At 43.2% G+C, this 23,684-nt stretch overlaps 1 protein-coding gene across 2 annotated transcripts in view; it reads right to left on the bottom strand.

Annotated features, from left to right (window-relative positions):
- IGSF3 (immunoglobulin superfamily member 3) overlaps positions 1 to 23,684 on the bottom strand; it is a 157,751-nt gene that overhangs the window by 35,283 nt on the left and 98,784 nt on the right. For both annotated transcript variants that reach the window (XM_084843465.1, XM_084843463.1), the window contains exons 4-7: positions 18,020 to 18,430; positions 14,981 to 15,370; positions 13,280 to 13,681; positions 4,891 to 5,295 (exon numbers count right to left, since the gene is read on the bottom strand). In XM_084843465.1, coding sequence (XP_084699591.1) covers positions 4,891 to 5,295; positions 13,280 to 13,681; positions 14,981 to 15,370; positions 18,020 to 18,430 — 1,608 coding nt within the window. The remainder of the gene's footprint in view (positions 1 to 4,890; positions 5,296 to 13,279; positions 13,682 to 14,980; positions 15,371 to 18,019; positions 18,431 to 23,684) is intronic.

Genomic DNA, 23,684 nt, shown 5'->3' with positions numbered 1-23,684 from the left:
CTGAACAACATTGCACTCAGTACTGATTCCCAGGGAGAATATCTTCATTTGGTTGCCTTTACCTGGAATGGAGTCTTGGAATTACTTCACACAAAACAACACTTCTTGGGCCTACATAGGATCAAGAAAGTGATTTTGCTCACGATCAGCCACTCCTATCACTGTCAATTAGAGGTTCAAGCAACATCTTGAAAAAGAGGTTGTAGGTCCCACCGCTGTAGATAATAGTCTTTTACAGACCTATTCACTTTATGTTTTTCTAGTTATTTTGAGGAGTTATACCAACTTAACATCTGTGGCAATAAGTAATGTAGTATGGCAGGATGCTGACTTAAATGCCTTCAGGTAATATGGCCCCTAGTGCAGGTAAGAATCTGCCCCACAAGGGTTCTCAAATTAACTGGCCCAAGAATTGAGAGAGCTGGGGAAATAAAATTGCTCTCTGAGACTGAGGTTCTAATATAGACCACCATGGAGCTGCTGACCTTCCCTAACTGATAGCATCTAACTGTTCTGCTCTTTACTGCAGTTCCAATCAATTTCCCTGTTCACTGGCCCATAGTTTTCAGAGCCACTTTTATAGACTGAACTGCCTTTACATTAACTACAATCCATATCCCTGGCACAGAGGTGAATTTTAGTGATAGGTTAAATACCACTATTAGCTGCTTTTCAATTATATTTGGTTTCCTTTACTGATACCCTGATTTTTTCTCTTCTCTAAATCTGAAAAGCTTATAGAGTTTTGCCAGCAGGTGTTGGTCCAATCACATGTGGTGGCACATCTACATTGAACCTTAAATTTTGATACCAACAGGGTTCTGTGGCATTTTTGTTGAAGTAATTCAAGAAGCACTTAAACTTTATGGCTTGTAGCAGGGCTGGCTGGAGAATGCTGGGAGTTGTAGGACTGTTTTTCTGTCTAAACATGCATAGGATTGCACCTTTAGTCTGCCGGCTTCAGGATTAGTTAATCCAGCCTTGTGTATTAGTACCAGGCATTGGGATAGGATACCTATGCTCCCACCCCCGGTCTTCACTTCCAATATAACAACAGATTTCACTGAGAAAGAAAACATATCATAGCAATCACTCACTATGGCAGCCACGGACAGGTGGCAACATACAGTGGCATTCCAAGTCCAAGTTTTAATCCTTCTGGAGCTCCACATAAAGCAGCCAAGGCATTACAAATGCTGTGTCCCAAACTAGGGAGCAGAAGATTGCTGGAGCTAATAGCACATATTATTTATCGTACCAAATTATCATAAAATAAAGGGAATCTGTGGGCATCTTGTTCCAAATTGATTGACAAGGAAACAAGTTTGTATTCTGTTATTGTTGTGTTTTTAACTTAATGCATTTGTTTTATTATTGTTTTAACCAAGTTTTATTTATGATTGTAAGTCGCCTTGAGTGCCATTTTCTTTGGGAGAAAGGCAAGGTAGAAATCAAATCAAACCAATCAATAAGTGAAGCTCCTGTGAACCCTGCCAGCAGTCTTCAAAGGCCTTCAAAATATTTAACATAGCTAACTTGGCATACCTGTACAGGGCAAATTAAGCCACTCAAACCAGATTAGGGTCTCAGTAGTGTAAGGGCCACTCAGTTCAAACATGACCCATTTTCCTACACAGTTGTGTTAGAATGGTTGCGTGCAGCAAACTATATGGGGTTCCATATTTTCACCTACATGAAATATTCTCTGTGTGACAAATTCATAAGTTTGAACCAGCCTTGTGGTTCTCCCTCAGTTTATGGAAAAGAGAGACAGCAATATTTTCAGATGAGGCAAAACATCAGCACTACTTTTGTATATTTCTCTTAATTATTCAAGTATGACTCAAGGGCAACAGAGGTTACTGCCTGTTCTAAACGGGGACATTCCTGATTTGCATGTATATCTAGTATGCTTCCATCCTTAGTCTTCTCCAAGCCTTAATGCAGCTCTTGTTTGAAAACCTAAGTGCACTAATGCAGATGAGGTCTGCAGCAATTTGATACAGGAACAAATCATCTGACAAAGTTCTTTGCCAGGGGTCATACATAAACATCTCAACTCAATAGTCTGTGACACAGCCATCTGTCATGTGCTCAGTTCCTGAAGTGAGTCTGCTGTCCTTGTCTGAGCCCCTCAGACATGTTTGCTTCGGCATGCGGCACTGATCACATCTTGAAATGTCTTGCAGAAGGATGAGGTAATCAACAGAACACACGTAAGAATGGTAGAGCATTTTCCTATGGCTTTTAGAAAAGCCTTGGCTCAACCTGACCGCTTTCCAAATCTACACCACCTACCAGAAATTATACGTTCTTATATTTGGCTCCTTCAAACCTATTTAGCCACTGTGGCCACATGAAGGAGGAAAAGGCCAGTTTTAACACGACTAGCTTCCATACTGAAACTGACAAATTTCATCTGGGGGAGTCAGCCAAGCTTGCAAACAAGACAGTCCTAAGTGGAATGCATGAAGGTTTAGTTTTCTTTGTTTCCTTTTGCTTAGAGGCAGTACTCTTGTTTGGACATAACACTAAACATGGGGCCCATCAGCTTCCTCCCACTGAGCCTCATCAGCTTCCTCCTCCCCTCTCCTCCTCTGGCATGGTCATAAGGAGATAGAAGCTTTCACTAGCGTTGTTAATCAACTATACTTTGTTGCTGTCTAAACCCGAACAAACTGCGGTTTGGTTTAGAACAGCCGTCTCCAATTTGGTGTCTTCCAGAAGTCTTGGACTTCAACTCCCATCAGCCCCAACAAGCATGGCCAATGGGCAAGAATGATGGGAGTTACAGTCCAAAATGTTTGGTGGGTACCAGGCTGGGGAAGACTAGTTTGGAGAAAGAATCCAACTTCAAACCATCGTTAATGAAGTTTGCTTATTTCCATAAACCATAGTTAAGACTAAGCACAGTTTGTCCGGGTTTAGATGTAACAATAAATAATGGTTAATTGAATATGGAAGTGAAAGCTTCTGGTCTCCTCTTTGCAGCTGCACCTGAGGAGGAGAGGGAGCACATGAGCCTGTGGTTCATGCATGTAATTAAGCTATAGTTAAGTGTTACATATAGTGTCTGTGATTCTGATTCTGTGGAGGATATTCCTCATCATCTGTTATACCAGAGGTACTGGCAGATCTCTGGATAGTTGCAGTAGATCAGCAAGCGTTTCTGACACCCAACTATTTAACAATAATAGTAACAAAAAAATGAGTTTTTTCTTCTTCCCTAAAGTGGGCTGCCAAAACAAAAATGCTTGGGGGAAAACCAGGACTGGTATTTTGTATGAAAGGACTATGAGCTTAGTTGTGGCACTGAAAACAAATTCCTGGGCTCAGGATACCTTCAGAGGCACCCTGTTCTTTAATTGTACATATACATCTGCCCCCCAAAGCCGCTATTTTGCACCTAGCTCTGGTTGGTGGCCCTTGGGATTCTACTGCTGCTACAATGACTATGACTGCTACTACTGTTCCTTGCACAGTTCAACAGATATCAGCATTCAGCACAGGACTTGAAATGTCTCAGAAGCCAGGGGGCTAAAAATGTTATGGTGGTGTTATCTGTGTTCTGCCCTGGTTATGGTCCTGGACAAGATATGGTGTTAGCACTTATGAATGAGATCTTTTTGTCCAATTTTACTGTTTAATACTAGCAATGAAACCTCAGAAGTGAGAAAGGAGTTTCTACCTACCCTTTTATAGCCCTTAACATCAGATCCCTATTATATAATTATTTGTGTAGTGACTTTTTACATCAACACTTTATAGAAGCTTCAATACCAGACTGAAAAGTGGAGTCTAATTGGAGGACAGGAAGTATCAAGAGATTGCACATTCAACAAATGCAAAAGGAAAGCTTTTGGATAAATAAGTCCATGAATACAACTAAAGGGCAAGAACAACAGGTCCTAGACGCACACACCTGTCTGATTGATATGAGACATGTATAAAAATGCAATATACAAAAATACTATCCAACTGACAGATTGATGTTGGAACTTAGTTACAGCATTGTGCCTAATGTCATATCTCCTTTAAATAGCTTTAGCTACTGAGCTGTACAGAAATGTAATAAATAAAATATATAAAAAACATTCCCTTGAATCTTTACTGACCAAATCAACTAGAATTTAGCCTTATGATCTTATTTGATCACAACAGGACAATCCTATAGATCTCGCTTAAATTTCAGCCTGATTCCAGGCTAGATGCTTCAACAGAAAGCCCCTTTTAGCATGTGCTCTTCTTGTTCAAACAAATCTAATGGCCAATCTACACAACAAGAGAAAATATGCACCTGGAGCAGTTCTCCTATGATAGCGCTTCTTCAGAATGCAGATCTGGGATTACTTGATTGATAACTATTCAGAAACTATTTGCCTGTGGAAAATCTAGATCTAACCTTGCCTTCTCTCCAACGTGCTAATTCTCTACGTGCAGGAAGATTTTTGTTTTACATGGGAAAGCATTCGCACATGTGATTCCACATGCATATTTTGAAGTGGCGCAGTCCAAGGAGGGCTATACAATGTTGCATTTTTCTGAAGATGTAGTCTTAATTATCTTAATCACTGCTAGTTAAACCACAGCACAAACTGGGTTGGCAGCGAACATTTCACAAGTATAAGGAACTGTATTTTGGAGGCTTCCTTAAATACTTAACTAATGGGCAGACAAGCTTTTCAATCATTATCCAATGCTCATTAAATCCAAAGATAAGATGTGGTTGTGTGTGGAGGGTACACAACGCGCACGCGTGCGTGAACACACACACACACCTTTAGTGCCTCATAGAGAAGGGAAAAAGCACCACCAGTGGAATGCCCAAACAAGAACTGCATCTCCCCACAGTTCCAAAGAACAACGTGGTATTGCCAATAGGACACTCACCAGGCCGCAAGACCCTGATCTCCAGCAGGTTAGAGGTCCTGTCTGCCAGTCGTGTCCAGCTGCTGTTGTAGTTTTTCCTCCAGAGCTCTGCCACACATTGGTACTTGCCCGCCTCTGTGTCACTGGCCCTGCTGATGCTCAGGCGCACATTGTTGCTGGACTCTGCTTTCTCGATGGCCGTTCGGGTTCGGAATCCAATGTATCTGTCTCCCCACTGAACCCCTCCATCCCGAGTAAAGGTGACCAGATCGTGAAATTCAGTGCTGCCTGCTGGTTGAAAGCGCCATGTCACAGACACTGGAACCCATGAAGGGTAATGCGGTTTGATGATGCACTGTAAATCAAATGACTCATTATAGGTGACTCCAGGGGTCCGGGAGATGGCTGTAACTGCAAAGCCAGCATCTACCGAAAAACAAAAAGATAAACAAGCCAGACACACACAGTCAAGATTTTCAAAACAACTGAAACTAATCCATGCAGCTAGACTAAGGAGGTGGTTTCTTAACTGCAGCATACACAAAATGGGTCTGGTGAACTATTTTTCTCAGTAATTAAACACATACATTAAAATAGGAATGGGCAAAACTAGCCCCTAGAATTCCATAAAATAACCCCATCCCTGAAATTTGAGGGCAAACATTCAGCAGGTGGCATCTCAACCTCGACAAACCTCAAGGTCCTCAACTGAATTTCATTTTGGACAGATCAGATTGCAAAGTGACTTTTAAAACTTCCTTTCAGCGATCCTGCTTTTGTTCATCGTTCAAACACGAGTAGTTTGTGTAGTGCAAGGAAGCAACGTTGCATCTGCCATGTACATGCTAGCTTTCCCATGGTCACCATATTTCATGCTCTAGGAAGGGTGGTGGGGAAGGAGACAGAACACATCTAGAACACGACTTTAATTGACCGGACAGAGCCTGTGCCATTGCATGCCTCTGCTACAGGGAGTTCACATTAAATGACCGCATACAATAGGATTCCAACAACAATCGCAACTCACACGTTCAAGCAATTCTGTCTTACTGCAAGACCCGGCCCCTGTTCTCTGGCTCATTTCCACCTGGTCTGGGAGGGTGGAGTCTGAATGACTCCAGCTACATAGGCTGCTCTTGATGTGGAAGTTGTCTAGGGAGCCCCTCCATTTGGTGCATGCTAGGGGAAGAATTGGGGTGGTGTATGTTTTGGGACCCTTTGTGAGAGAAAAGGAGGATCCCATGACAGAGGATGACCCTGGTGAGAGCTCAGGGGAAAGGTGGCCCAAGTGGGAGATGGACTGTCCAGCCAATACTTGCGAGCATCAATGAACTTCCTTGACATGGATTTCATGGTTGGCTGAGGGTCCTCATAATGTGAGCATCTTTTCTGCTGCATGTGAGCATGTTTTCTTAGGTTGATTAAGATCAATGCTCCTCCATTTGCTGCTGCCTCTGAAATGTTGCTGCTTTGACATGACTTTGAATCTAACTGGTTTAAACTATAATTTTTTGATACTTTGCTATTTGCTACTGATATGCTAATGATTTGGATTAATTAGTGAAGGGTTTGTTACCCATACGTAGATATCATTGTTATTTATGAAAAAGATGTTTTTGTATATTTAGGGAAAATTGAATTGCAGTATGTTTGTTAGCTTGCTAATGTGGATATAATATTATGGCATGTGTATTCATAGTACCTTTATCAGCCTTCTCCAATTTGGTGCCCTCCAGATGTGTTAGACTGCAGCACCCATCATTCCCAGCCAGCATGGCCAATGCTGGCTGAGAATGATGGGAGCTGTAGTACAACACATCTGGAGGCACCAGGCTGGAGAAGGCTGACTTATATATTGATATGCTTATTTCTTGTGAGCCACTTTAAGCATAATTTGGAAAAGCAGCTTACAAATAAATATGATGAAGATAAAGTCTACACTATGGTGAAGAACTTACACATGCTCCTGGGAAGCAGATCCTTCTCAGAAACCAGAAAACACTGGCAAATGAATTAAGGAAACTATTTATCCTGTTCTTTTCAGATAAGCTGCTAATTACGAAGTACAGTATATTTTGCTCCCAAGAGCTTTTAGCTTCTTGAAATGTGAATTCAAAGGGTAACTCGTTTGCCTTCTTACTTTAAAAGATGCCTTGTAATATTAGAAATCTTTGCACCACAGATATGCAACAAATGTTGCCACTAGTTAGTCATTATGCACAATGCAACACATGAATGTGGATTCTATGAAACCTTTAATGCAGCTGTCAGGTCTCTGGATAAGCTTGCACATTCCATAAAAATAATATGTTCTCCCAGCCAGAATGCACGCTATAAAATTGCTCAGAATAATTTCATGTGCTGCCCTCCCTATCTGGTAGCAAGCCCCATGACAGTTCCATTTGTTTGACCATGTGAGACAGTGTTAAGGTAGTAGCCTCTGGATCTGTGCGGCTCAGAAAGAATGTACCTCCTGACCCTATTAATTAACAATGCCAGGCAGCTGGGACATTAATTGCAACAAGCAGATTAATTTTCGCCTGCCAGCCTTGCCCCTGAGCTGCTACAGACATCTCTGCACACTTACAGCAAGGGGCTCAGGGATTCTAATCATCAAAGGACATCACTATAGCAGAGCTCCGGCCCATGTAATTACAGCAAAAACAGGTCAATCTTCGGGATTAAAGCCTTTTGGAAATGTGTTTAATGATAATCCAGGAGAAGAGGAAGAGACTAGGGGAGAGTGAAGAGTAAGCATCCTCCCTTGCTCATTACCCTGTGAGTGGAATCCATGCACCCTGTGGCCACTGTCCTACCTGCCTAGGAAACAGGCCATCAAACACAGTCCTGGGCAGAGATCTCAGACACAGATCCTGGAGACTGGAATGCAGATTTTTTGGTACCATAGCAAACAGACACAAGCCCCTCAGGCAGCCTGGAATGTGAAAACTTCACGCCCAGGTTACTTTCTCAAGACTTCTCTGCACATACTCTGCTCTAGCTGGGCGTTGGGAGTCATTATACTGTGCCAGGGGAATGAACTGCAGCTGCCTGACAGATCTCTAGGAAAGGGACGGACAAAGCGGCAGCTCCTCTCACTGATCACTCTTGCAATCCTGTAAACATTTTAAAAGTTGAAACATTCCAACATCTCATGCTACAGTTTTGGCACTAGTTCTTGTTGATCTTCCTGGGGAATATCTGGCAAGAACGGATCAGCATTTGAAGCTTGTAACTTTTTTGTTTTATTCCTTACTAGCAAATAACTACTAGACCCAGCTTTCACAGGTTGGAATAGCCCGTTGTTTGATATGCGAAACCTTCCACCAAAGTTACGCAGTCTTCAGAGTTAGACACATTGTGCCTGTCTGAGTGAAGGCTGTGCACCGCTAGGCACGGCCGCTGCCATGGTGCAGTCCTACAGCCCCCTGAGGTAGGAGTCTGTCCACTCTATTCCCCTGAGAGGGGTACCTCACAGCAGGAGCAGGCATCTAACTCTTTTCCTTGGACTACTCTCTCCTGGCTTCAAACTGCATTGGCTAGGGATGGGCAAACGAGTGACGTTCTCCAAAAGTCATCTTACCGCTTGTCTCATGCCCAATTCTTGTTTGCAATCACTTTGTGCTAATGGGAAAACTGCGCAAATTGAGCCGCGACTGAATGTGAAATTTGCACAGCTTCATGAACATTTTTGGCAGACATGCAATCACATTTGTGTTCGGGGCTTTGAACAGGGCACAGAATGAGAAATCGAAATTCTCACTCAACCCTAGTATTGCCTGCTGTGCACTTGTTAGGGAAGTCTGCCACGTAGTGAGTGACACTGGAAATGCAAGCTTCAAATACACAGACACATTTAAATAAATTTAACTTAATGCATTTTAAAAACAAAATTACTCCAAGGTGCACACTCCGAGGGTCTTCTCAGGATGCATACCAAGTTTTAAAAACAAAATTACTCCAAGGTGCACACTCCGAGGGTCTTCTCAGGATGCATACCAAGTTTCAGGTGTCTAGGTTTTACAATCTTGGAGCTATGGTGCTGATAGACAGATGGACAGACATTCTCTTTTATTATCACAGATTTACCTTTCTACGGGGCTCAGAAAGATGTAGGGTGCAAACAGAAAAAAGTCCTACAACTCCCAGCATTCCCCAGCCAGGACATTTTTTCTGTTGAAACATGCATAGGATTCCACCCTTACATACAAGTTTCTAAGTAATTTTTCACATGGGCAGCTTATAGGACCAAACCTGCTTAGAATCGCCGTTTTAACTGCAAAATGTGCCTTCAGACCACTCCCTAACGCAGAATGCCCCCATCCACTTGAGCTAGATGCAGAGTGAACAAAACCTCTTACTTGCCTCTCCCACAAACTGCAGGGCTTAACTTTTTCAACCTAGCACTATAACATGCAGATCATTAAATCCTGCCCTCCACTGCCTTTCTCCAACACAAGTCTGCAAGAGATTCCTTAACTCTGTGTCATACCGCCTACCTCCACTCCAGCTGCCCCACTGTAACCTATAGATCTGCCAATTCTCAATTCTGCAAGTTTCACAAAATGTGAATGTTATTCTCTGCCTGGGCTGAACAAGATGTTATCCCAAGGGATTCAAAAATTGGGTGGGTTGGTTGTGGTAGGCACCACAAATGTGCACTCGAGAATAAAAAATATGGCTGCCACTGGTGACATTTGTTGAACAATGTTATTCTCAGCAAACGTGTTTGTAAGCCCACATTTGCAGAGGTAACAGGTATGCAAGGGTAGGCCCAAGCACTTGAAAGGGAGGATCTTTGTGGGGGCAGAAAACAGGTGAGAGGAGAGCTTAACTCTTGCCCAAGAATATGCACTTTGTTTTGCAAGAAAGACAGACAGTGGATTGTATCCAACCCAAGTTAGACAGAGTCAAGCCCCACTGCAATTGAAATGAAAAATTAGTGAATATGAAAAGGTGATTTCAATGGGACCTAAGCGCATCTAACTTGGGTTGGATCCTGTCTAATGTTTTAATAAGAAAAATACCACCCAAATCATTTCTGAAATATTTGTTTTCTAGAGATAGTCTATAAGGTGCAGAACCTTAGGCCCAGGAGCCAAATCCAGCCCTCCAGGAGTCCAAATCTAGCTTTTTGGGGTTCCCCAGGGGACCACATCCCTTGCCCTGGCACCACACCCTTTCCCCTGCTCCTTGGGTGGTTTCCCAACTTTTGTGCAGTTTCCTCCCTCATTCTAAAAGATTGGAATGCCTTTTCTGAGGTTTAGTTATTGGCATTAGGAGCATTAAGCTAAAATATGCTAGCATTTTTGGTATTCTGGCCCCACCCATTCTGCCTTTGGCCCTGCCCACCACTGGAATGCAGCCCCTGAGAGCTTCTCTGAAATGGAATTCAGCCCTCTGTCTGAAAGAGGTTCAACACCCTAGTCTACAGCACTGGCTGTCTCACAGAAAGAAATGTGATAAACTTGGAACAATGACTGGACAGAGTGCAAACTGCCCATTTTCTGGAGCAAATACGTTTGTGTCCCTTCTTCCAAGCATGCTGGCAAGGGATAGCAGCACATATGCTCAGAAGAATCATGAGTTGCAACACTCCTTGCTTCAGAGCCTGTTGGCTGAGACAGCTAGTTCAGCCATTTTAGGGATGATTATGCTGTAATTTGTATATTGCTTTTGCCACAAAGGGAAAGAGACACGGGCATTTCTCAAGATGGATGCTGAAATATTGAAAGATGTGTTGGTCCTTCTGGGTGTCAGGGAAAGTTCTTTTTCTTCAGAAGATAAACAGCTCATGAAAGAAGAGAAACAGTTTCTGATTCAGTAACTATTAGCTATTAAACAGATGTCTTGGTGGAACAGATACTGCATCTGTTCTTACACAACACCAGGTGTGAGGCAGAACAGATAAAAAATATTCAATGATGAGTGTTAGGATGGCCATCAACAGAATGGAAGAAAACACCTTTAATCTCTATTTCTGGTTGCTAGTGTGTCAGAATGCACTAAAAGTTGAGCAAACCCACAGACGCAGTTCGTGTCACTTAGGGAAACTCCAAAGTTCAAACTAGATCATTCACATTCAAAATACTGACTCCTTAATTTGCAATTTTATTCCTTAAAAGAACAACCTAGACAATGGCCAGTTAGTAATTTCTGAATGGATCAAATTTCTGAATGGCTCTCTGGAGTTCCATAAGCAGCTATGCAATGGTGATCATGATGTCATAGCCAATGTATCAATCACTTAAACACTACTGTAACTTGCTTATTTAGAAATAGTGTAAACTTTCAACTAAGTCTAATTTATGACTCAGAGGGTTGGGGAACAAATGACATTCTGGAGAGCAAAGGCACACTCAGAACCTACAGGGGAAGAGAACATGCTAACAAGTCATTGAGTCTTCAACTTCCAACAAGCTGTGCTTCTCAGTTTAAAATTAGATGGCTGAACAGCCTGTACTCTTCTGAATTTCCATAGTTCTGCACTTCTCCCAGGATATAAAGCTAAGGAGGGCATAGGCAGTCTGAGCACTCAAAGGCAACCACATACTCTCCTGTCAAGTCATAGGTGGTTATAGATTCAGTCATGAGCATCCACAAAATCCAAGCCCAAAGCAACAGTTAGGAGAAGGACTTGGCATGCATGGTAAGAATGGATGCTGTTACTGACAAATGTGCCTGCATACATTTGGCATCAACAGGGGTGCAGGAATAGGCAGGAGAGGAACTGAGGTAGGTACAAGGATGAAAGGAGGAGCAGAGTTGCAAATCCACTATGGGGTTTAAAGTGGAAGGCAGCAGTGCCAGAAGAACCACCAGGGTCACTCTGGGAAAGGAATGCAAACTACTCCGGGGAATGTTTATACCTAGCAGGATCCAATTCTCTGCTTTGGAGTGGAGTCATACAAAGTGGCAATGCTTCTGAACTAGAGCCTCTTGCCAGCCTGTGCCTGTAGTTGAGATGGAGGAAAGGAAAACCAGTCCAAAGATAAACTCTGACAAAGATAAACTCTGGGTTCAATACCTCCCGAGTCATGACCTTCAGTCTTTCCCTGCAATCCACACAACGGTGGGAGTAGATCAGCTATCCCCAACCTAGTTCTCTTCAGATGTTTTAGACTACAACTCCCAACCTTCCTGATCACTGGCCATCAGGTTGGGAAAGGCTGGACCAGACAAGAAACATAGAGCTGCCACCACTCTGTGCTTCCTTTGCCCTACCCCCTTGCTTCCTGGTAGAGAATACCACAGGAATAACCTAGCAAGCTGCCTTAAAGTAGGCCAGAACATTTGTCCCTCTAGCTCAGTACTGCCTCTTCTGACTGGCAGTGGGATTCCAGAGTCTCAGCCAAGGGTGTTTCCCAGTACTTGCTACTTGAGAACTTTTTAACTGGAGACTCCAGGGATTGAACCTGAGATGTTCTGCTTGCAAAGCATGTGATCTACCTCTGAGCTACAGTCCCTCCCTAAATAGTGACCTGGTTTGGACAACATGCTGCAGCTTGTCGTGGGTTATTTAACCCACAATGGGCAGGGGTTATCATCTCATGAGAACCTGGGGAGCATGGATTATGCAAGGGTTAAACAATAACCCTAGAACAGCCCATTGATTATCTGAAGGTTGTTTGACCCTTGTACAACCCACACCTGTTGGGCTCGCACAACATGACAACTGCCAAGCCTGGCTTCCATATTCAAAATGGTGGCTGCATGTGCCACAGCCTCACTGTGGGTTAAACAACTCATGGTGGCCTGTCATGTGATGCAAACAGCCCTACTGTGTGCTGTGATTCCCCACTGACACACTTTACTAGGAAAGGCAGCAGCAGCTCTATTTTCCTCATAGACAAATTCCTTCTGTGCACTTCCAGGGTAATGTGTGCAGGTCTGGGGAAAGGACTGTGAGCAAAGCTGTGAAAAAGGCAATAGGCTTCCACATCCCCACAGTCAACATCCACTGAAATATATTCAATTATATCTCCTATCAGGCCAATAGTGATGTTTCAATCAGTGGAATTAAGGGCTCACTGAGGATGGTCTATGTGTATGTCATACACCAGGGGTGCAGAATCCCTTTCAGGCCAAAGGTCTCTCAGGGGCCACATTCCAATGGTGGGCAAAGCCAAAGGCAGAAGGCATAGGGTAAAAAAAAAAAAAAATAACAGCATATTTTAGCATAAAGCTAAACTAAACCCTGACTGCCAGTAACTAAACCTTAGGAGAGGCATTTCAACCTTTTAGAGTAGAAGGAAAACTGCACAAAAGCCAGGAAAACACCAAACTGGTGGTTGGGGGAAAGCGGGGCATGGACACTGGGGAACCCCAGAGGGCCATGATTTGGCCGTGGTCCTGAGGTTCTGCATCTCTACCATTATTGCATAAATTTAACTGCACTTTTTATACTCACCCAATGCAGTAATGGATACAGCAGAGCCATTGTGTCGCTCCCCAATCATCTGCCACTCCCCATCCAGCCTTCGTGTCCACTCTGTGATGCGGCACTCATAATGGCCCTCATCTGCCTTGAGGCTGTTGAAGATTTCAAGCGTGAAGGATCCAGGCCGTATTTGCTCCATCTGGATCCCACCATAGCTACTGCGCTCGACGTAAGAGGGGCCAGGATGAAGGGTACCATCCCGGTCAAGCTGCACAATGTCACTGCGACGGTTCTGCTTGTCCACAAGTTGCCAGGTGACAGAGAGTCGGTTTTGGGGTCTAAACCCTGTGCGGACACTGCAACCAAATCGCAGGCTCTCCCCTTCTAGAACACTGGTGGCATTGCTGGACACCTCCACTGAAATATTGGTCTCTGCAGTAAAGGGAAGAATATGTGATTATAGTTAAGGCTGCCTGGGCCAATTCATGCATGCATCCTCCTGGTCTATCTTTTTCATGCAACAGTCCCCAAACATGCTCATGCTTGAGGCCACAAGGAGAAATACAACATGCGATCTGGCAGTAAACAGATACACTCAGTAAATGATTTCTATGATTGTGCCAAGTCCATGCCAGCACAAAGAAACAGCTTATCAAGTGTGCCTGTGTATCCTTGGATAACACATTATGTTTCACTCCAGGATTACGTGCCTGGGAATGGTCAGGAGCATAATATGTAAAAAAGTGGCTGGTGAGATAAATGTTTGAACCAATTTTGTGTCTTCTATATTGTCGATAAGAACTGGCTGCAGGGCACCTTTTTAACCAGTTCTTAAACAACTTCACTTGCTGTAGGGCACAATTCAAAGACCCAGTTGGCATGTATCAAGAATCCACCATGGGCGAATCTCCCCGTGGGGCTCTTCGTTGTGGTGGTGGATGTCATTTTGAATATTCAAGCTGTGGCAGGGGTGCAGCATAGCTTGTTATGTGTGAACCTGGCAAAGGTGGGTTGTTGGTGTGGTTGAAAAGCCACAATAAGCCCCATGGGGAAATTCACCAAAGGTGGCTTCTTGTTATGTGCAAACTAGGTCAAAATGTTGCTGACTGCATACCTTTAAAGCCTATGCAGTTTGGTACCCAGGCATCCACTACTATATTTTTCCAAAGAAAAAATGTTCCATTTTACATTTAGTAAACAAAATGTTAAAAGTCAAGCAAACAAGCTAAATCAGATCTTCATTGATAAGGATAGCAGAAAATTTTTTGACTCAAAATTTTCTGGAAAGCCCACATCATTGCAAGGTATCTGAAGCACCACTTACTCCCACATGGATCTGACTGTATGTTGAGTTCATCTTCTGAGACCCTTCTCTGGATGTCCCTTCCTTCAGAGTTGAGGTGGGCAGTAACCAGAGAGAATGTCTTCAGAAGTGCCTTTCTGATACATGGAGCACTATATTCCTAATTTATATGAAAAGTGGTTTGCATTTTGGTAGAACAATGTATTCATTTTTTATTATACTTATGAATTATCTATTTTAAACCACTCTAAGCATTTGGGGTACAGTGGCACAGAAATCTAATAAGTCAAATGAATCTGAACTTCCTCTGCAGGTTATGTTCAGAACAGCCAATGAGAAGTTGGCCCCATAAGCTGCTTGCTATGCCCCAGCCCAGTTCTGCTCACAAAGTCACACAATCAGTAAGAATGGGCAAGAACTCTGCTTACTAAGGGGCAAGACTGTGATGGGTGTATTCTTTGGTCGTTTGCTGTCTCCATCAATAAATTCCCCAGTCGTTGTCTTCAAGCGCTCCGTCACTCGACAGTTGTACTTGCCACTGTCCTCCAGGCGGAGTCGGTAGATTTTTAGGATATAGACACTGTCGCTCTCTTTGGCTACCTTCAGTTGCCCTAAAGCTTCCCGCTGGGCAAAATCATTGTTAAGAACTGGCACAGCATTAGCCCCAAAGCTGGCAATCAGGGAACTGTTGAAAGCCCATGAGATGGAAAAGTATCTCTTTGCAACATTCTGTACTTCCAGAATGCACCTGAACTCCACTGGTTCACCCACTGTGTATGTCCGTTTTTCTGTCTCTAGCCGGACGTTGATATCCATATCTAAAAAGGAAAAGAACACACACACACACCACACACACACACACAAGATGAAAACTGTGTCACAGCACTAAACACACAGGAAAAACGTAACGAGAACTTGGACACTTGACAACTTCAATGCTCATTTTAAAGCTATATATCAGCAATTTCCCCTCTCGCTGGATTCTATCTACCTCTCCAAATGCTGTGCCTCTGTCTATCTCATTTGTATTATGTATAGGACAGCACAGGTAGAAATAGTGCTTGGAGCAAGTTAATTCAGCACAATTGCTTATTAAATATACACCAATGTTCTACAAAGGAGGAAAAAGCCAGGAATAGTGTTTCTATGCTAGTTACAGTCTGCCATGTTGAGAGATAATTCTATTTTGGCTTACAAATTTTGATTCAAAGACTGAACTGTGTTCCAAGTTAGCAACCATGTTTTTATGACCCATGTACTCTAATCCAGAGGCCTTGGCTTGGCACATGAGTAAAGTGTCCAATATTATTTCACCCACTGAAAGCATCAAAGAGACAGGAAAGAAATGTTGCGTTTTAATTTTGTTTAAATCAGCAAATCCTACCAAAACTAGAGTGAGTACTGACTAATAGGCCAAAATGAGGACATCACCATTCAAAAAAGAGCACAACATAGGACAACAACAACACAGGGTGAAACACTGCTTAGTAAGACACTAAAAAGAAGGGTGAAACTTTGATTTTATATTAAGGAAAACAGGGCATTAAATGTCCAATATATTCATTGGGCAAAAAAGGCATTAAATAAATACTTCATTTACTGGAAAACTCCCCTCTCACCACCACTGTACAATAGCCATGAACCGCTACAGAAACCCCCCGTTCCATATATCCACTATATACAATGCTTCCCTTCCAAATATTTTGTTGTTTTTAATCTCATAAAAAGGCTATGGCCTGTACTTATTTTTAAAATCCTAAAGCAAAAAATGTACAATCTTGATTCCGTTTTTGAATATAACATTATTCCACCTACACAAGAACAGATTTACACTTTGCCTGATTTTGTACACTTGCATTGCCAAATCATTTATTTCCACTAGACTCTTCCTTTTCTCAAACAGTAACCAGATGTTTTCTTGTAGAACTCCAGATAACTATTTTAGGGCCAACACCCCTTTATTTTTCAACTATGCAACACGTGTCACTGTCACCACCAGCAGCCATTCCAGAAGGCTGAATTGAGGGAGATGAGTGGGAGAACAGGGCCATTCTACTAGCCCTGCTGAAGACCATCCTCATGAAAGCTCCTCCTCCCTCAACTGTCACCGCCAGCAGCTATTCCAGCAGGCTGAGCTGAGGGAGATCAGATGGACAGCCAAACCATTCTACCAACCCTGGTAAAAGAACTACTCCCTGCCTTCCCTCCCCATTCTTTTTTCCTTATGTGTCGTGTCTTTTTAAACTGCAAGCCTGTGGGCAGGGACCATCTTGTTTAATTGATTAATTATCCAAGCCAATCTTGGAGCCTTTTTGGCTGAGGAGTAGCATAAAAATACTTCAGATAAATAAATCATAAATAAATGTCTACTCTAAATATACCTGCGGCTGTACACAGGTTAATTTTTCCTGTTTTGAGTGTGGTTATCTATTATCCTTTAAAAACAACAACAGACTTTAAAACATTTTACAAAGTAACTCACACCTGAAATATCTAGGTCATATCCAGCCAATGTATCATTAACTAAGTAGGTACATCAAAAATGTAAAACTACATCTTTATTGTTGACACTCCATAACAGCTCTACAAACATTACTGAAGGGCTTCTAACCAGATGGAGGAGCAACAATAAAATACAAGTGGAATGTCTCATTATGAATTCCTGTTCAAAAGCAGCATCAGAGAGGGAGACAGTGGCATGCCAGATACAGAAAAAATGAGAAGACAAGTGGAAGCAGAAGAATGAGAGGAAGGGAAAAAAAGGCAAGGGAGAGAAGAAAGGGAATTTGTAAGGATAGGGGCTGTGGGGAGTGGGAGTGCTGAAACAGTACTGCTGATCCCTGAAATAATCCATGCTAAAATTTACTTGAATTTATATTTATTTATTTATGACATTTCAATACCTCCACGAGCCAAAGCTCTCTAGCTAAATGTAGGTTAGTTACTCCTTTAATGCGTTTTAACCATCCTGGTACACACCAGGTGGTTAAATAGCAATAACTGGTGGATGTTATTCACTCTAGCTAAATACACATAGGGGCGAAGCAGGGGATGCGATCCCATATCAGCAACTGTGAGTAGAGAACCAACAGGTGGGATGGCTATTATTCTACTCTCACTCTCTCTGCAAAATACCTTCATATGGAAGGAAAAGCCATATAAAGATATTTTTCAGTAAACGTGACTGTGTAAATCAGTCTTCCCCAACCTGGATTCACCTTTCCTAGAAAAAATATTAAATCCAATAATCACACACGCCAAGTATTTGAAGGCAGAAAGTAAAGCCTAGAAATGTGTGTTCTAGCCTATGAAACACCTCCTTGAAATGATCCTTTCCCACAGATCCCTTTATTAGACACCCTTGATTAGCACACTTTCTTTCCCTCCCACTTGCCTCTTCCCAAAAAACCAAAGCCACAGGGAATACAAAAGGCTATGGGAGGAGAAAAAAAACTTGACACACTAACCAGTTCCTTCCACATAGACCATGGTGCCCTCTGAGCGCTTCCGGGTCATTGCATACCAAGAGCCGTCAGGGTCCTGGATCCACTCAGCTGCCTCACAGTAAAACTCGCCCTGATCAGAAGACTGCAGGTTGTAGATCGTAAGCTTGGACTGAGTCTCGCCTACTTTATCCAGGCGAATGTCTCCACTCGTATGCCGTTGTATATAATCACTTCCTGCATGCAATACAAAATCACGACTGAGGGAGATCACCTCCACGGCTGGCTCATCGGCTTTCTGTCGGTACCAGGCAATGGAAACATGGCTGTGCTGTGCAGTACTCCTGGATATTTCACACTTCAGCTCCAGAGAATCATGCTGCACTTTGTTTAGAGTCTGGGCTTCTGAGGTCACCCGCAGGGAGTCAGGAATAACTGCCACAGAGAGATAAAGCAATGAAAAAAGTAACTATTGGCATTACATAAACCATCTATAAACTGTTATAGATAATCTCTTGAGTAGAGCAAATAAAATCTAGACTTTGGAAGCGTGAATAGGTTCTCACTTTTAGAACTATAGAGGAAAGTCTCTGGGGAGCCCATTATTATCATAGATTAAAGTTCCGGCTTCAGTGCCCAACATCATCAGTTATTGGAATCTGTCGTAGGCATGGCACAGGCCTCTGCCAAGGGACCTGAAGACTGGAATTGGCATGGACTAGACGGACAGCTGATCTGACTCAGGATAAAGCAGCTTCTTGTATCAAGCCACATTTAATTCTCAGATGAGCCAGTACAGCCTAGTGCCTATGTCTAGCTGATGGCACTTGGTTAGCTTGTGATCTCAGAACCTGATCTGTACCAGTCCTATCTCGCCCCCATTGCTACTGTGCAACTTAAGAGAACCTACTTACTCTTAAGAGATTTATTTCATGTCATTTAACTTTCTTCTTTTCTATTCCAATCGTGGGCTTATTTGTTCATACCATCTGAACCAATTCATCCCCATTTTTTTGTGTGTTTTTTGGTTTGGCATTTACACTGCCCTAGCTAGCTAGATTTGTTGTTGCTGTTTCTTTAATCTTTCTCCCCAAAAGCCTTGAGATTGAATTTCTCTCTTTTTTGTTTATGTCCTTTCATAATTTAACAATGCCTGTAAGCAAAATTAAAGTGTTGTGCTCATAGGAAAACTGTTTATTGTAAGGGCAGCAGCTACAGAATCAAATGCATATTCCTGTAACTTAAGTAACTCGCTGTAGAAGCAACATGTAAGCACCTATCCAGATGCTGAGGTTTGTGTGCGGTTGGAGGACGACTCCTGCCTCTGCTCAAGCCTTCATGGGTTCCTTGCTTGTGAGAAGCCAGTGAAGGCTTGAGTCAGGCGGTAGCGGCAGGAGTCGCCTTCCAACTGTGCTCTTTCCCTTCTTTGGAAGGAGGGAAGGGTGCCTGGTTGGAGGACAACTCCTGCCAATGAGGGTGGGCTGCTGCCGCTTCCACCACCACCAGCTCCTAGGCCCTCTGGACACATGCCAGCAGCCATCTTGTTCTGGGGAATGGGGGCAGCTATTTTTTTCATGTTTTTGTGCCGTGTCTATGCCCACAAGTGGCAGATCTGTGACTTTTCGGTTCAATCGACGGAGGCAGAAGTGCTCTGTGATTGGATGGTGGTTTTGTGGGTCTCCCCTTTAAAAATCATATGAAATCATGAGGATCCCTTTTTGATTTTATGGATCCTCATTTTACCCAGCCCCCATAACATGTGCTTTCTTCCCAGCTTCGTTCTGCCAAAGGAGATTGGGAAGGGTTAAGGCTTCCTCTGCCAGGCCTAGGAGAGACTGGGACAATTGCTCCCAGTGGCTAGGACTGGAGCGGAGAGAGAAATGCCATGGAGCTTCCCTCTCAGCTCCTGTCCCATCCTACTGCTGTCGCCGCCACCACTATCATTGCACACAATGGCAGCTTGTCAGGGCAGCAGGAGGCTGCTCAATTATCAGGTGGCTCGCGCACCCCAATGGATCATCTTGTGCCCCCTCCTAGGGTGCATGCACCCCACTTTGGAGACCACTACTCTAGCCACATAACGTTCAGGTAGTCCTTTCCTCTCCAGTAACACCACTGCTCTCACAATGAGCAAACAGAGGCTGACTTAAAGCAAAGCTCACCCACTCCTCCCTCTCCCCCACCTCTCTGAGTGGCCGGTCTCTCTCAAATAGATACATTCGGCGCCTCTGCATCCTCTCGTCTTCCCCCCTCCCTCCTCGTGCTCCCCCACATGATCTTTCAGAAGCTGATACATTTTGGAGACAGCCTGTCTAGGCTGCTCAGAAGGCATAACAAGAGCTCGGAATATACAAGGCGCTTCGTGGAGGAGCTGATTCGCTTCGGGGCACCTTGGTGCTGGTCTGATCAGCTTCATATCACGATGAAGCACCTCCGAATCAGCCCATTTCACCTCGTTATTCAGGCTTCGTACCAAGGCAGTGCACAGCCCTATGAAATATTCATTAGAGGGCCTACGCTAAGGAAGAAAAGGTTTTCAGGATGCTTCTCCTGCCCTTCTTGTCCACCTAGCAGAATATGGAGTTCAACGATGTTCTATGTGGGAGGCATAGGACAGACGTTATTTCTAGAGCTTTAACATTTAGTCCAGGGGTGGGCAACATGCGGCCGTATGCACCCACCGCCCAACCAATCACATTTTGATCCAACTAAAAAAGTGCCCCAAGTTAACTGGGCAAAAGATTTTAACTTCTAAAAATTATTTTTAATACAAGTTAACAACTGAACAACAACAACAACAATGTATAAAAACTGCAGACTGGCAAACACCATCCTTGCAGAAAGATTCACACTTGCACGAGAGAGAAGGGGGGACTGCCCCTTGTAAAATGAGGCCTGCTGCAACATGTGCATCTTTTAAAATACTTTTCCCCTTCCGAACTATTATTTTTCTCATGTGCAAATGTATGCAGATTAAAATCAATTAAATAGACTAAGGGTGCAATCCTATGCAGGTGTAGACAGAAAAAGTCCTACAATTCCCAGCATTCCCCAGCCAGCAAAGCCGGCTGGAGAATGCTGGGAGTTGAAGGTCTTTTTTCTGTCTAAACCTGCATAGGTTTACACCCTAACTTTCATACAAAAATTGGGTGACAGCCCTAGTTCTTTAAAATACTTCAGACCTTATGAGGTTCTCCTGTAGCATAAATTTTCAGCACTGATTCTAAAACCAAACCTACTCCTTTATGCAGGTGGATGGAACTATAGTCGAGTCAATATCATGGCCTTCCTAGACCATCTCCTTCATTCTCACAGCGTTTAGGTGATCAAATGAAATCACAGAATGAAGTTGACCACAATTATTTTTGCTCTGCCAGTTAAATCCAAACACCACCCCTAGTTGGCATGCAGCATGCAGTTTGGCCCTTACAGTGATTTAGGATATCCATTTATTTATACACATACAGGCTGAACAAGTAACGAGCAAGCATGCACATAGATGACTATGCTTTGTTCTAAAGAAGCATAGCTCTAAAACAAACCCTGAAGCCCCAAGACTAATTCTGCTAGCTCCAAGAAATACTTTCTTCTTCTCTTTACAAATTCAAAACTGTTTTAGCTCTCCTGAGACACATATACACCATCTAAGGAACATTCCAAGCTGGCTTTAAAGAAAAAAAAGAAAAGGTTACTGCAATGGCTGAATTGCAGACCCACCGAAACCAATTCCTCAAATGTGAAAATGTACAACTTTTAGAAGAACAACTGGCACAATAGAAATAATTTTTATATATTTTTATGGTAGGCTTTGGCAGCTTGATGTCAGAGTGGAAACTGAGCCAATAGAGCCCCAGAGCAGTTCTGATTCTGAGGAGGAACAGCAATCCATGGGAGAGGAGCTCGCTCATCTCTCACAAGCACAGCAGCTGGTAGAGATTCCTCCTGCCAGCATTCCTGGGATAGATAGTGACCCTGGCAGTGAGAGAGCGCTGGAGGGGGGCTTGCTGGACGCTCGACGCAAACACAGGGAGCAACGACAGATGGAGGGTGCAGAAAGGAGGTGTAGTGCTCGTTTGGCGCGCAAACAACGGTCATGTCCCAAGGACCCAAGGGAAAGAGGGAGGATCTCTCCCTAGCCCATACGTTCAGGGTCTTCCCGTGATTCTCCTTCAAATGGGGACCAACTGCCTTACCTGGAGCTTAGGCTACTCAGCTATCTTTCCCCAGTGCTGTTCCTTGCTTTGGTGCTAGCTACTAAAAGAGTCATAAAGTAATAAAGGAATAAAGTCTCGGAAAGAATTCCTCATCGTCTGTGTCCTGAGTTGGCTATTGGTGGGACTGCAAGAGGCAGCTAGGGTGCTCCTGACACTTGGAGAAAAAGGGAAGAAAATTTTTCCAGGCTCATTGGTCAAGATAATAGGAAAGACAAGGGCTATATTAAGGGAGATGCCAGTTAATAGGAAGGATTTACATTCTGTTCTTCAATCATTTAACTTGCTTTTGGCACAGCTACTTACAATGATCAATCACAGAGTGCAACAAAAATTGTTCTCTCCCAAGGAACATGAAGTAGCTATCATTTAAGACACCCATACATTCAGTACAGAACCTGAGCCCTCAGGACTGTGCAACCCAACCATGACCCATTTCTATTGTGTAGACCAGAGAAATAAGAGTGGACCCAACAGGATCAGAAGTAGCAAAACAGTTCTCCTGATCCCTGGAAATATATGCCCTGGGGGTACTCCCACACAATCAAAATCAACCCTGGCTTTTGTATTCACTAATTATACAGCATCGGTGTGTAAAATTATCATCGGTGTGTAAAAATGTGTTTATATGCATGTATCAAACAGAATATAATGTATTTGGTAATCACTTACTTTGAAAAAGTGCAACAAGCAGCAACTCAGTGCTTTACCCATGCTTCATATATTTAAACATCCCAATTTAAACCCAATTATGAATAATTTCAAAAGCAGATTAGAGTTCTTCTTCCCTGAAGCCATGGCACTCTTTTATAACTTAAAGAAGAAAAATATCAGTCAATCAAGTCTGATGCAAAAGCTGTACAAGAGCATACAGTGTTTCTTCACTGATCTCTCAACTGATATTGTACAAGGACAGAAAATGGCTTTGTAAAATAGAACAACATGTGGTTCTATACACCCAAGAGACACTTCCAGGCTTGAATATAGAACTACTTTAGACTCAATGGCTTGAGTTTGTGAAGGGATAATTATACGTGGAAACATTATGTAGGAAGTAATGTTTTCTGGATAGAGCCATGAATGGGTTCCTAGATTCCTGTTGGGTCTTGTTCAAGTGCAGACAATTAGAAAATCTACCACCTGACCTTTTTTTTTAAGGGAAGTATGAGACTTGGGGCTGGATCCAATATCATCATTCCACCAGTGCAGCAGACACAGCTGGAGGAACGGGACTTCTCTGACCTCTCCTCCCCACTGCAGACCCTCCAGATCTGCTCTGGCCAAAACAGATCTGGAGGGCATGGGCGGGGGGGGGGGGCGAGGGCGCAGGGAGAAGGAGAAGATGGAGAAATCCTGATCTGCCAACGGTATCCATTCTGCTGGCAAAATGACAGTATTGGATCCAACCCTTTAGTGCAATGACAGAGAACAATCTATAGGAAAAGTGTGTCCTGAAAAATCACACTAAGTCAAACTCA

The sequence above is a fragment of the Heloderma suspectum genome, chromosome 3, assembly GCF_057233095.1.
Source record: "Heloderma suspectum isolate Gila_16-S chromosome 3, 16-S_ref, whole genome shotgun sequence".
Taxonomy (NCBI): Eukaryota; Metazoa; Chordata; class Lepidosauria; order Squamata; family Helodermatidae; genus Heloderma; species Heloderma suspectum.
Note: the sequence above shows the minus strand (reverse complement) of the source record. Positions and strands in the feature narration are given on the sequence as shown.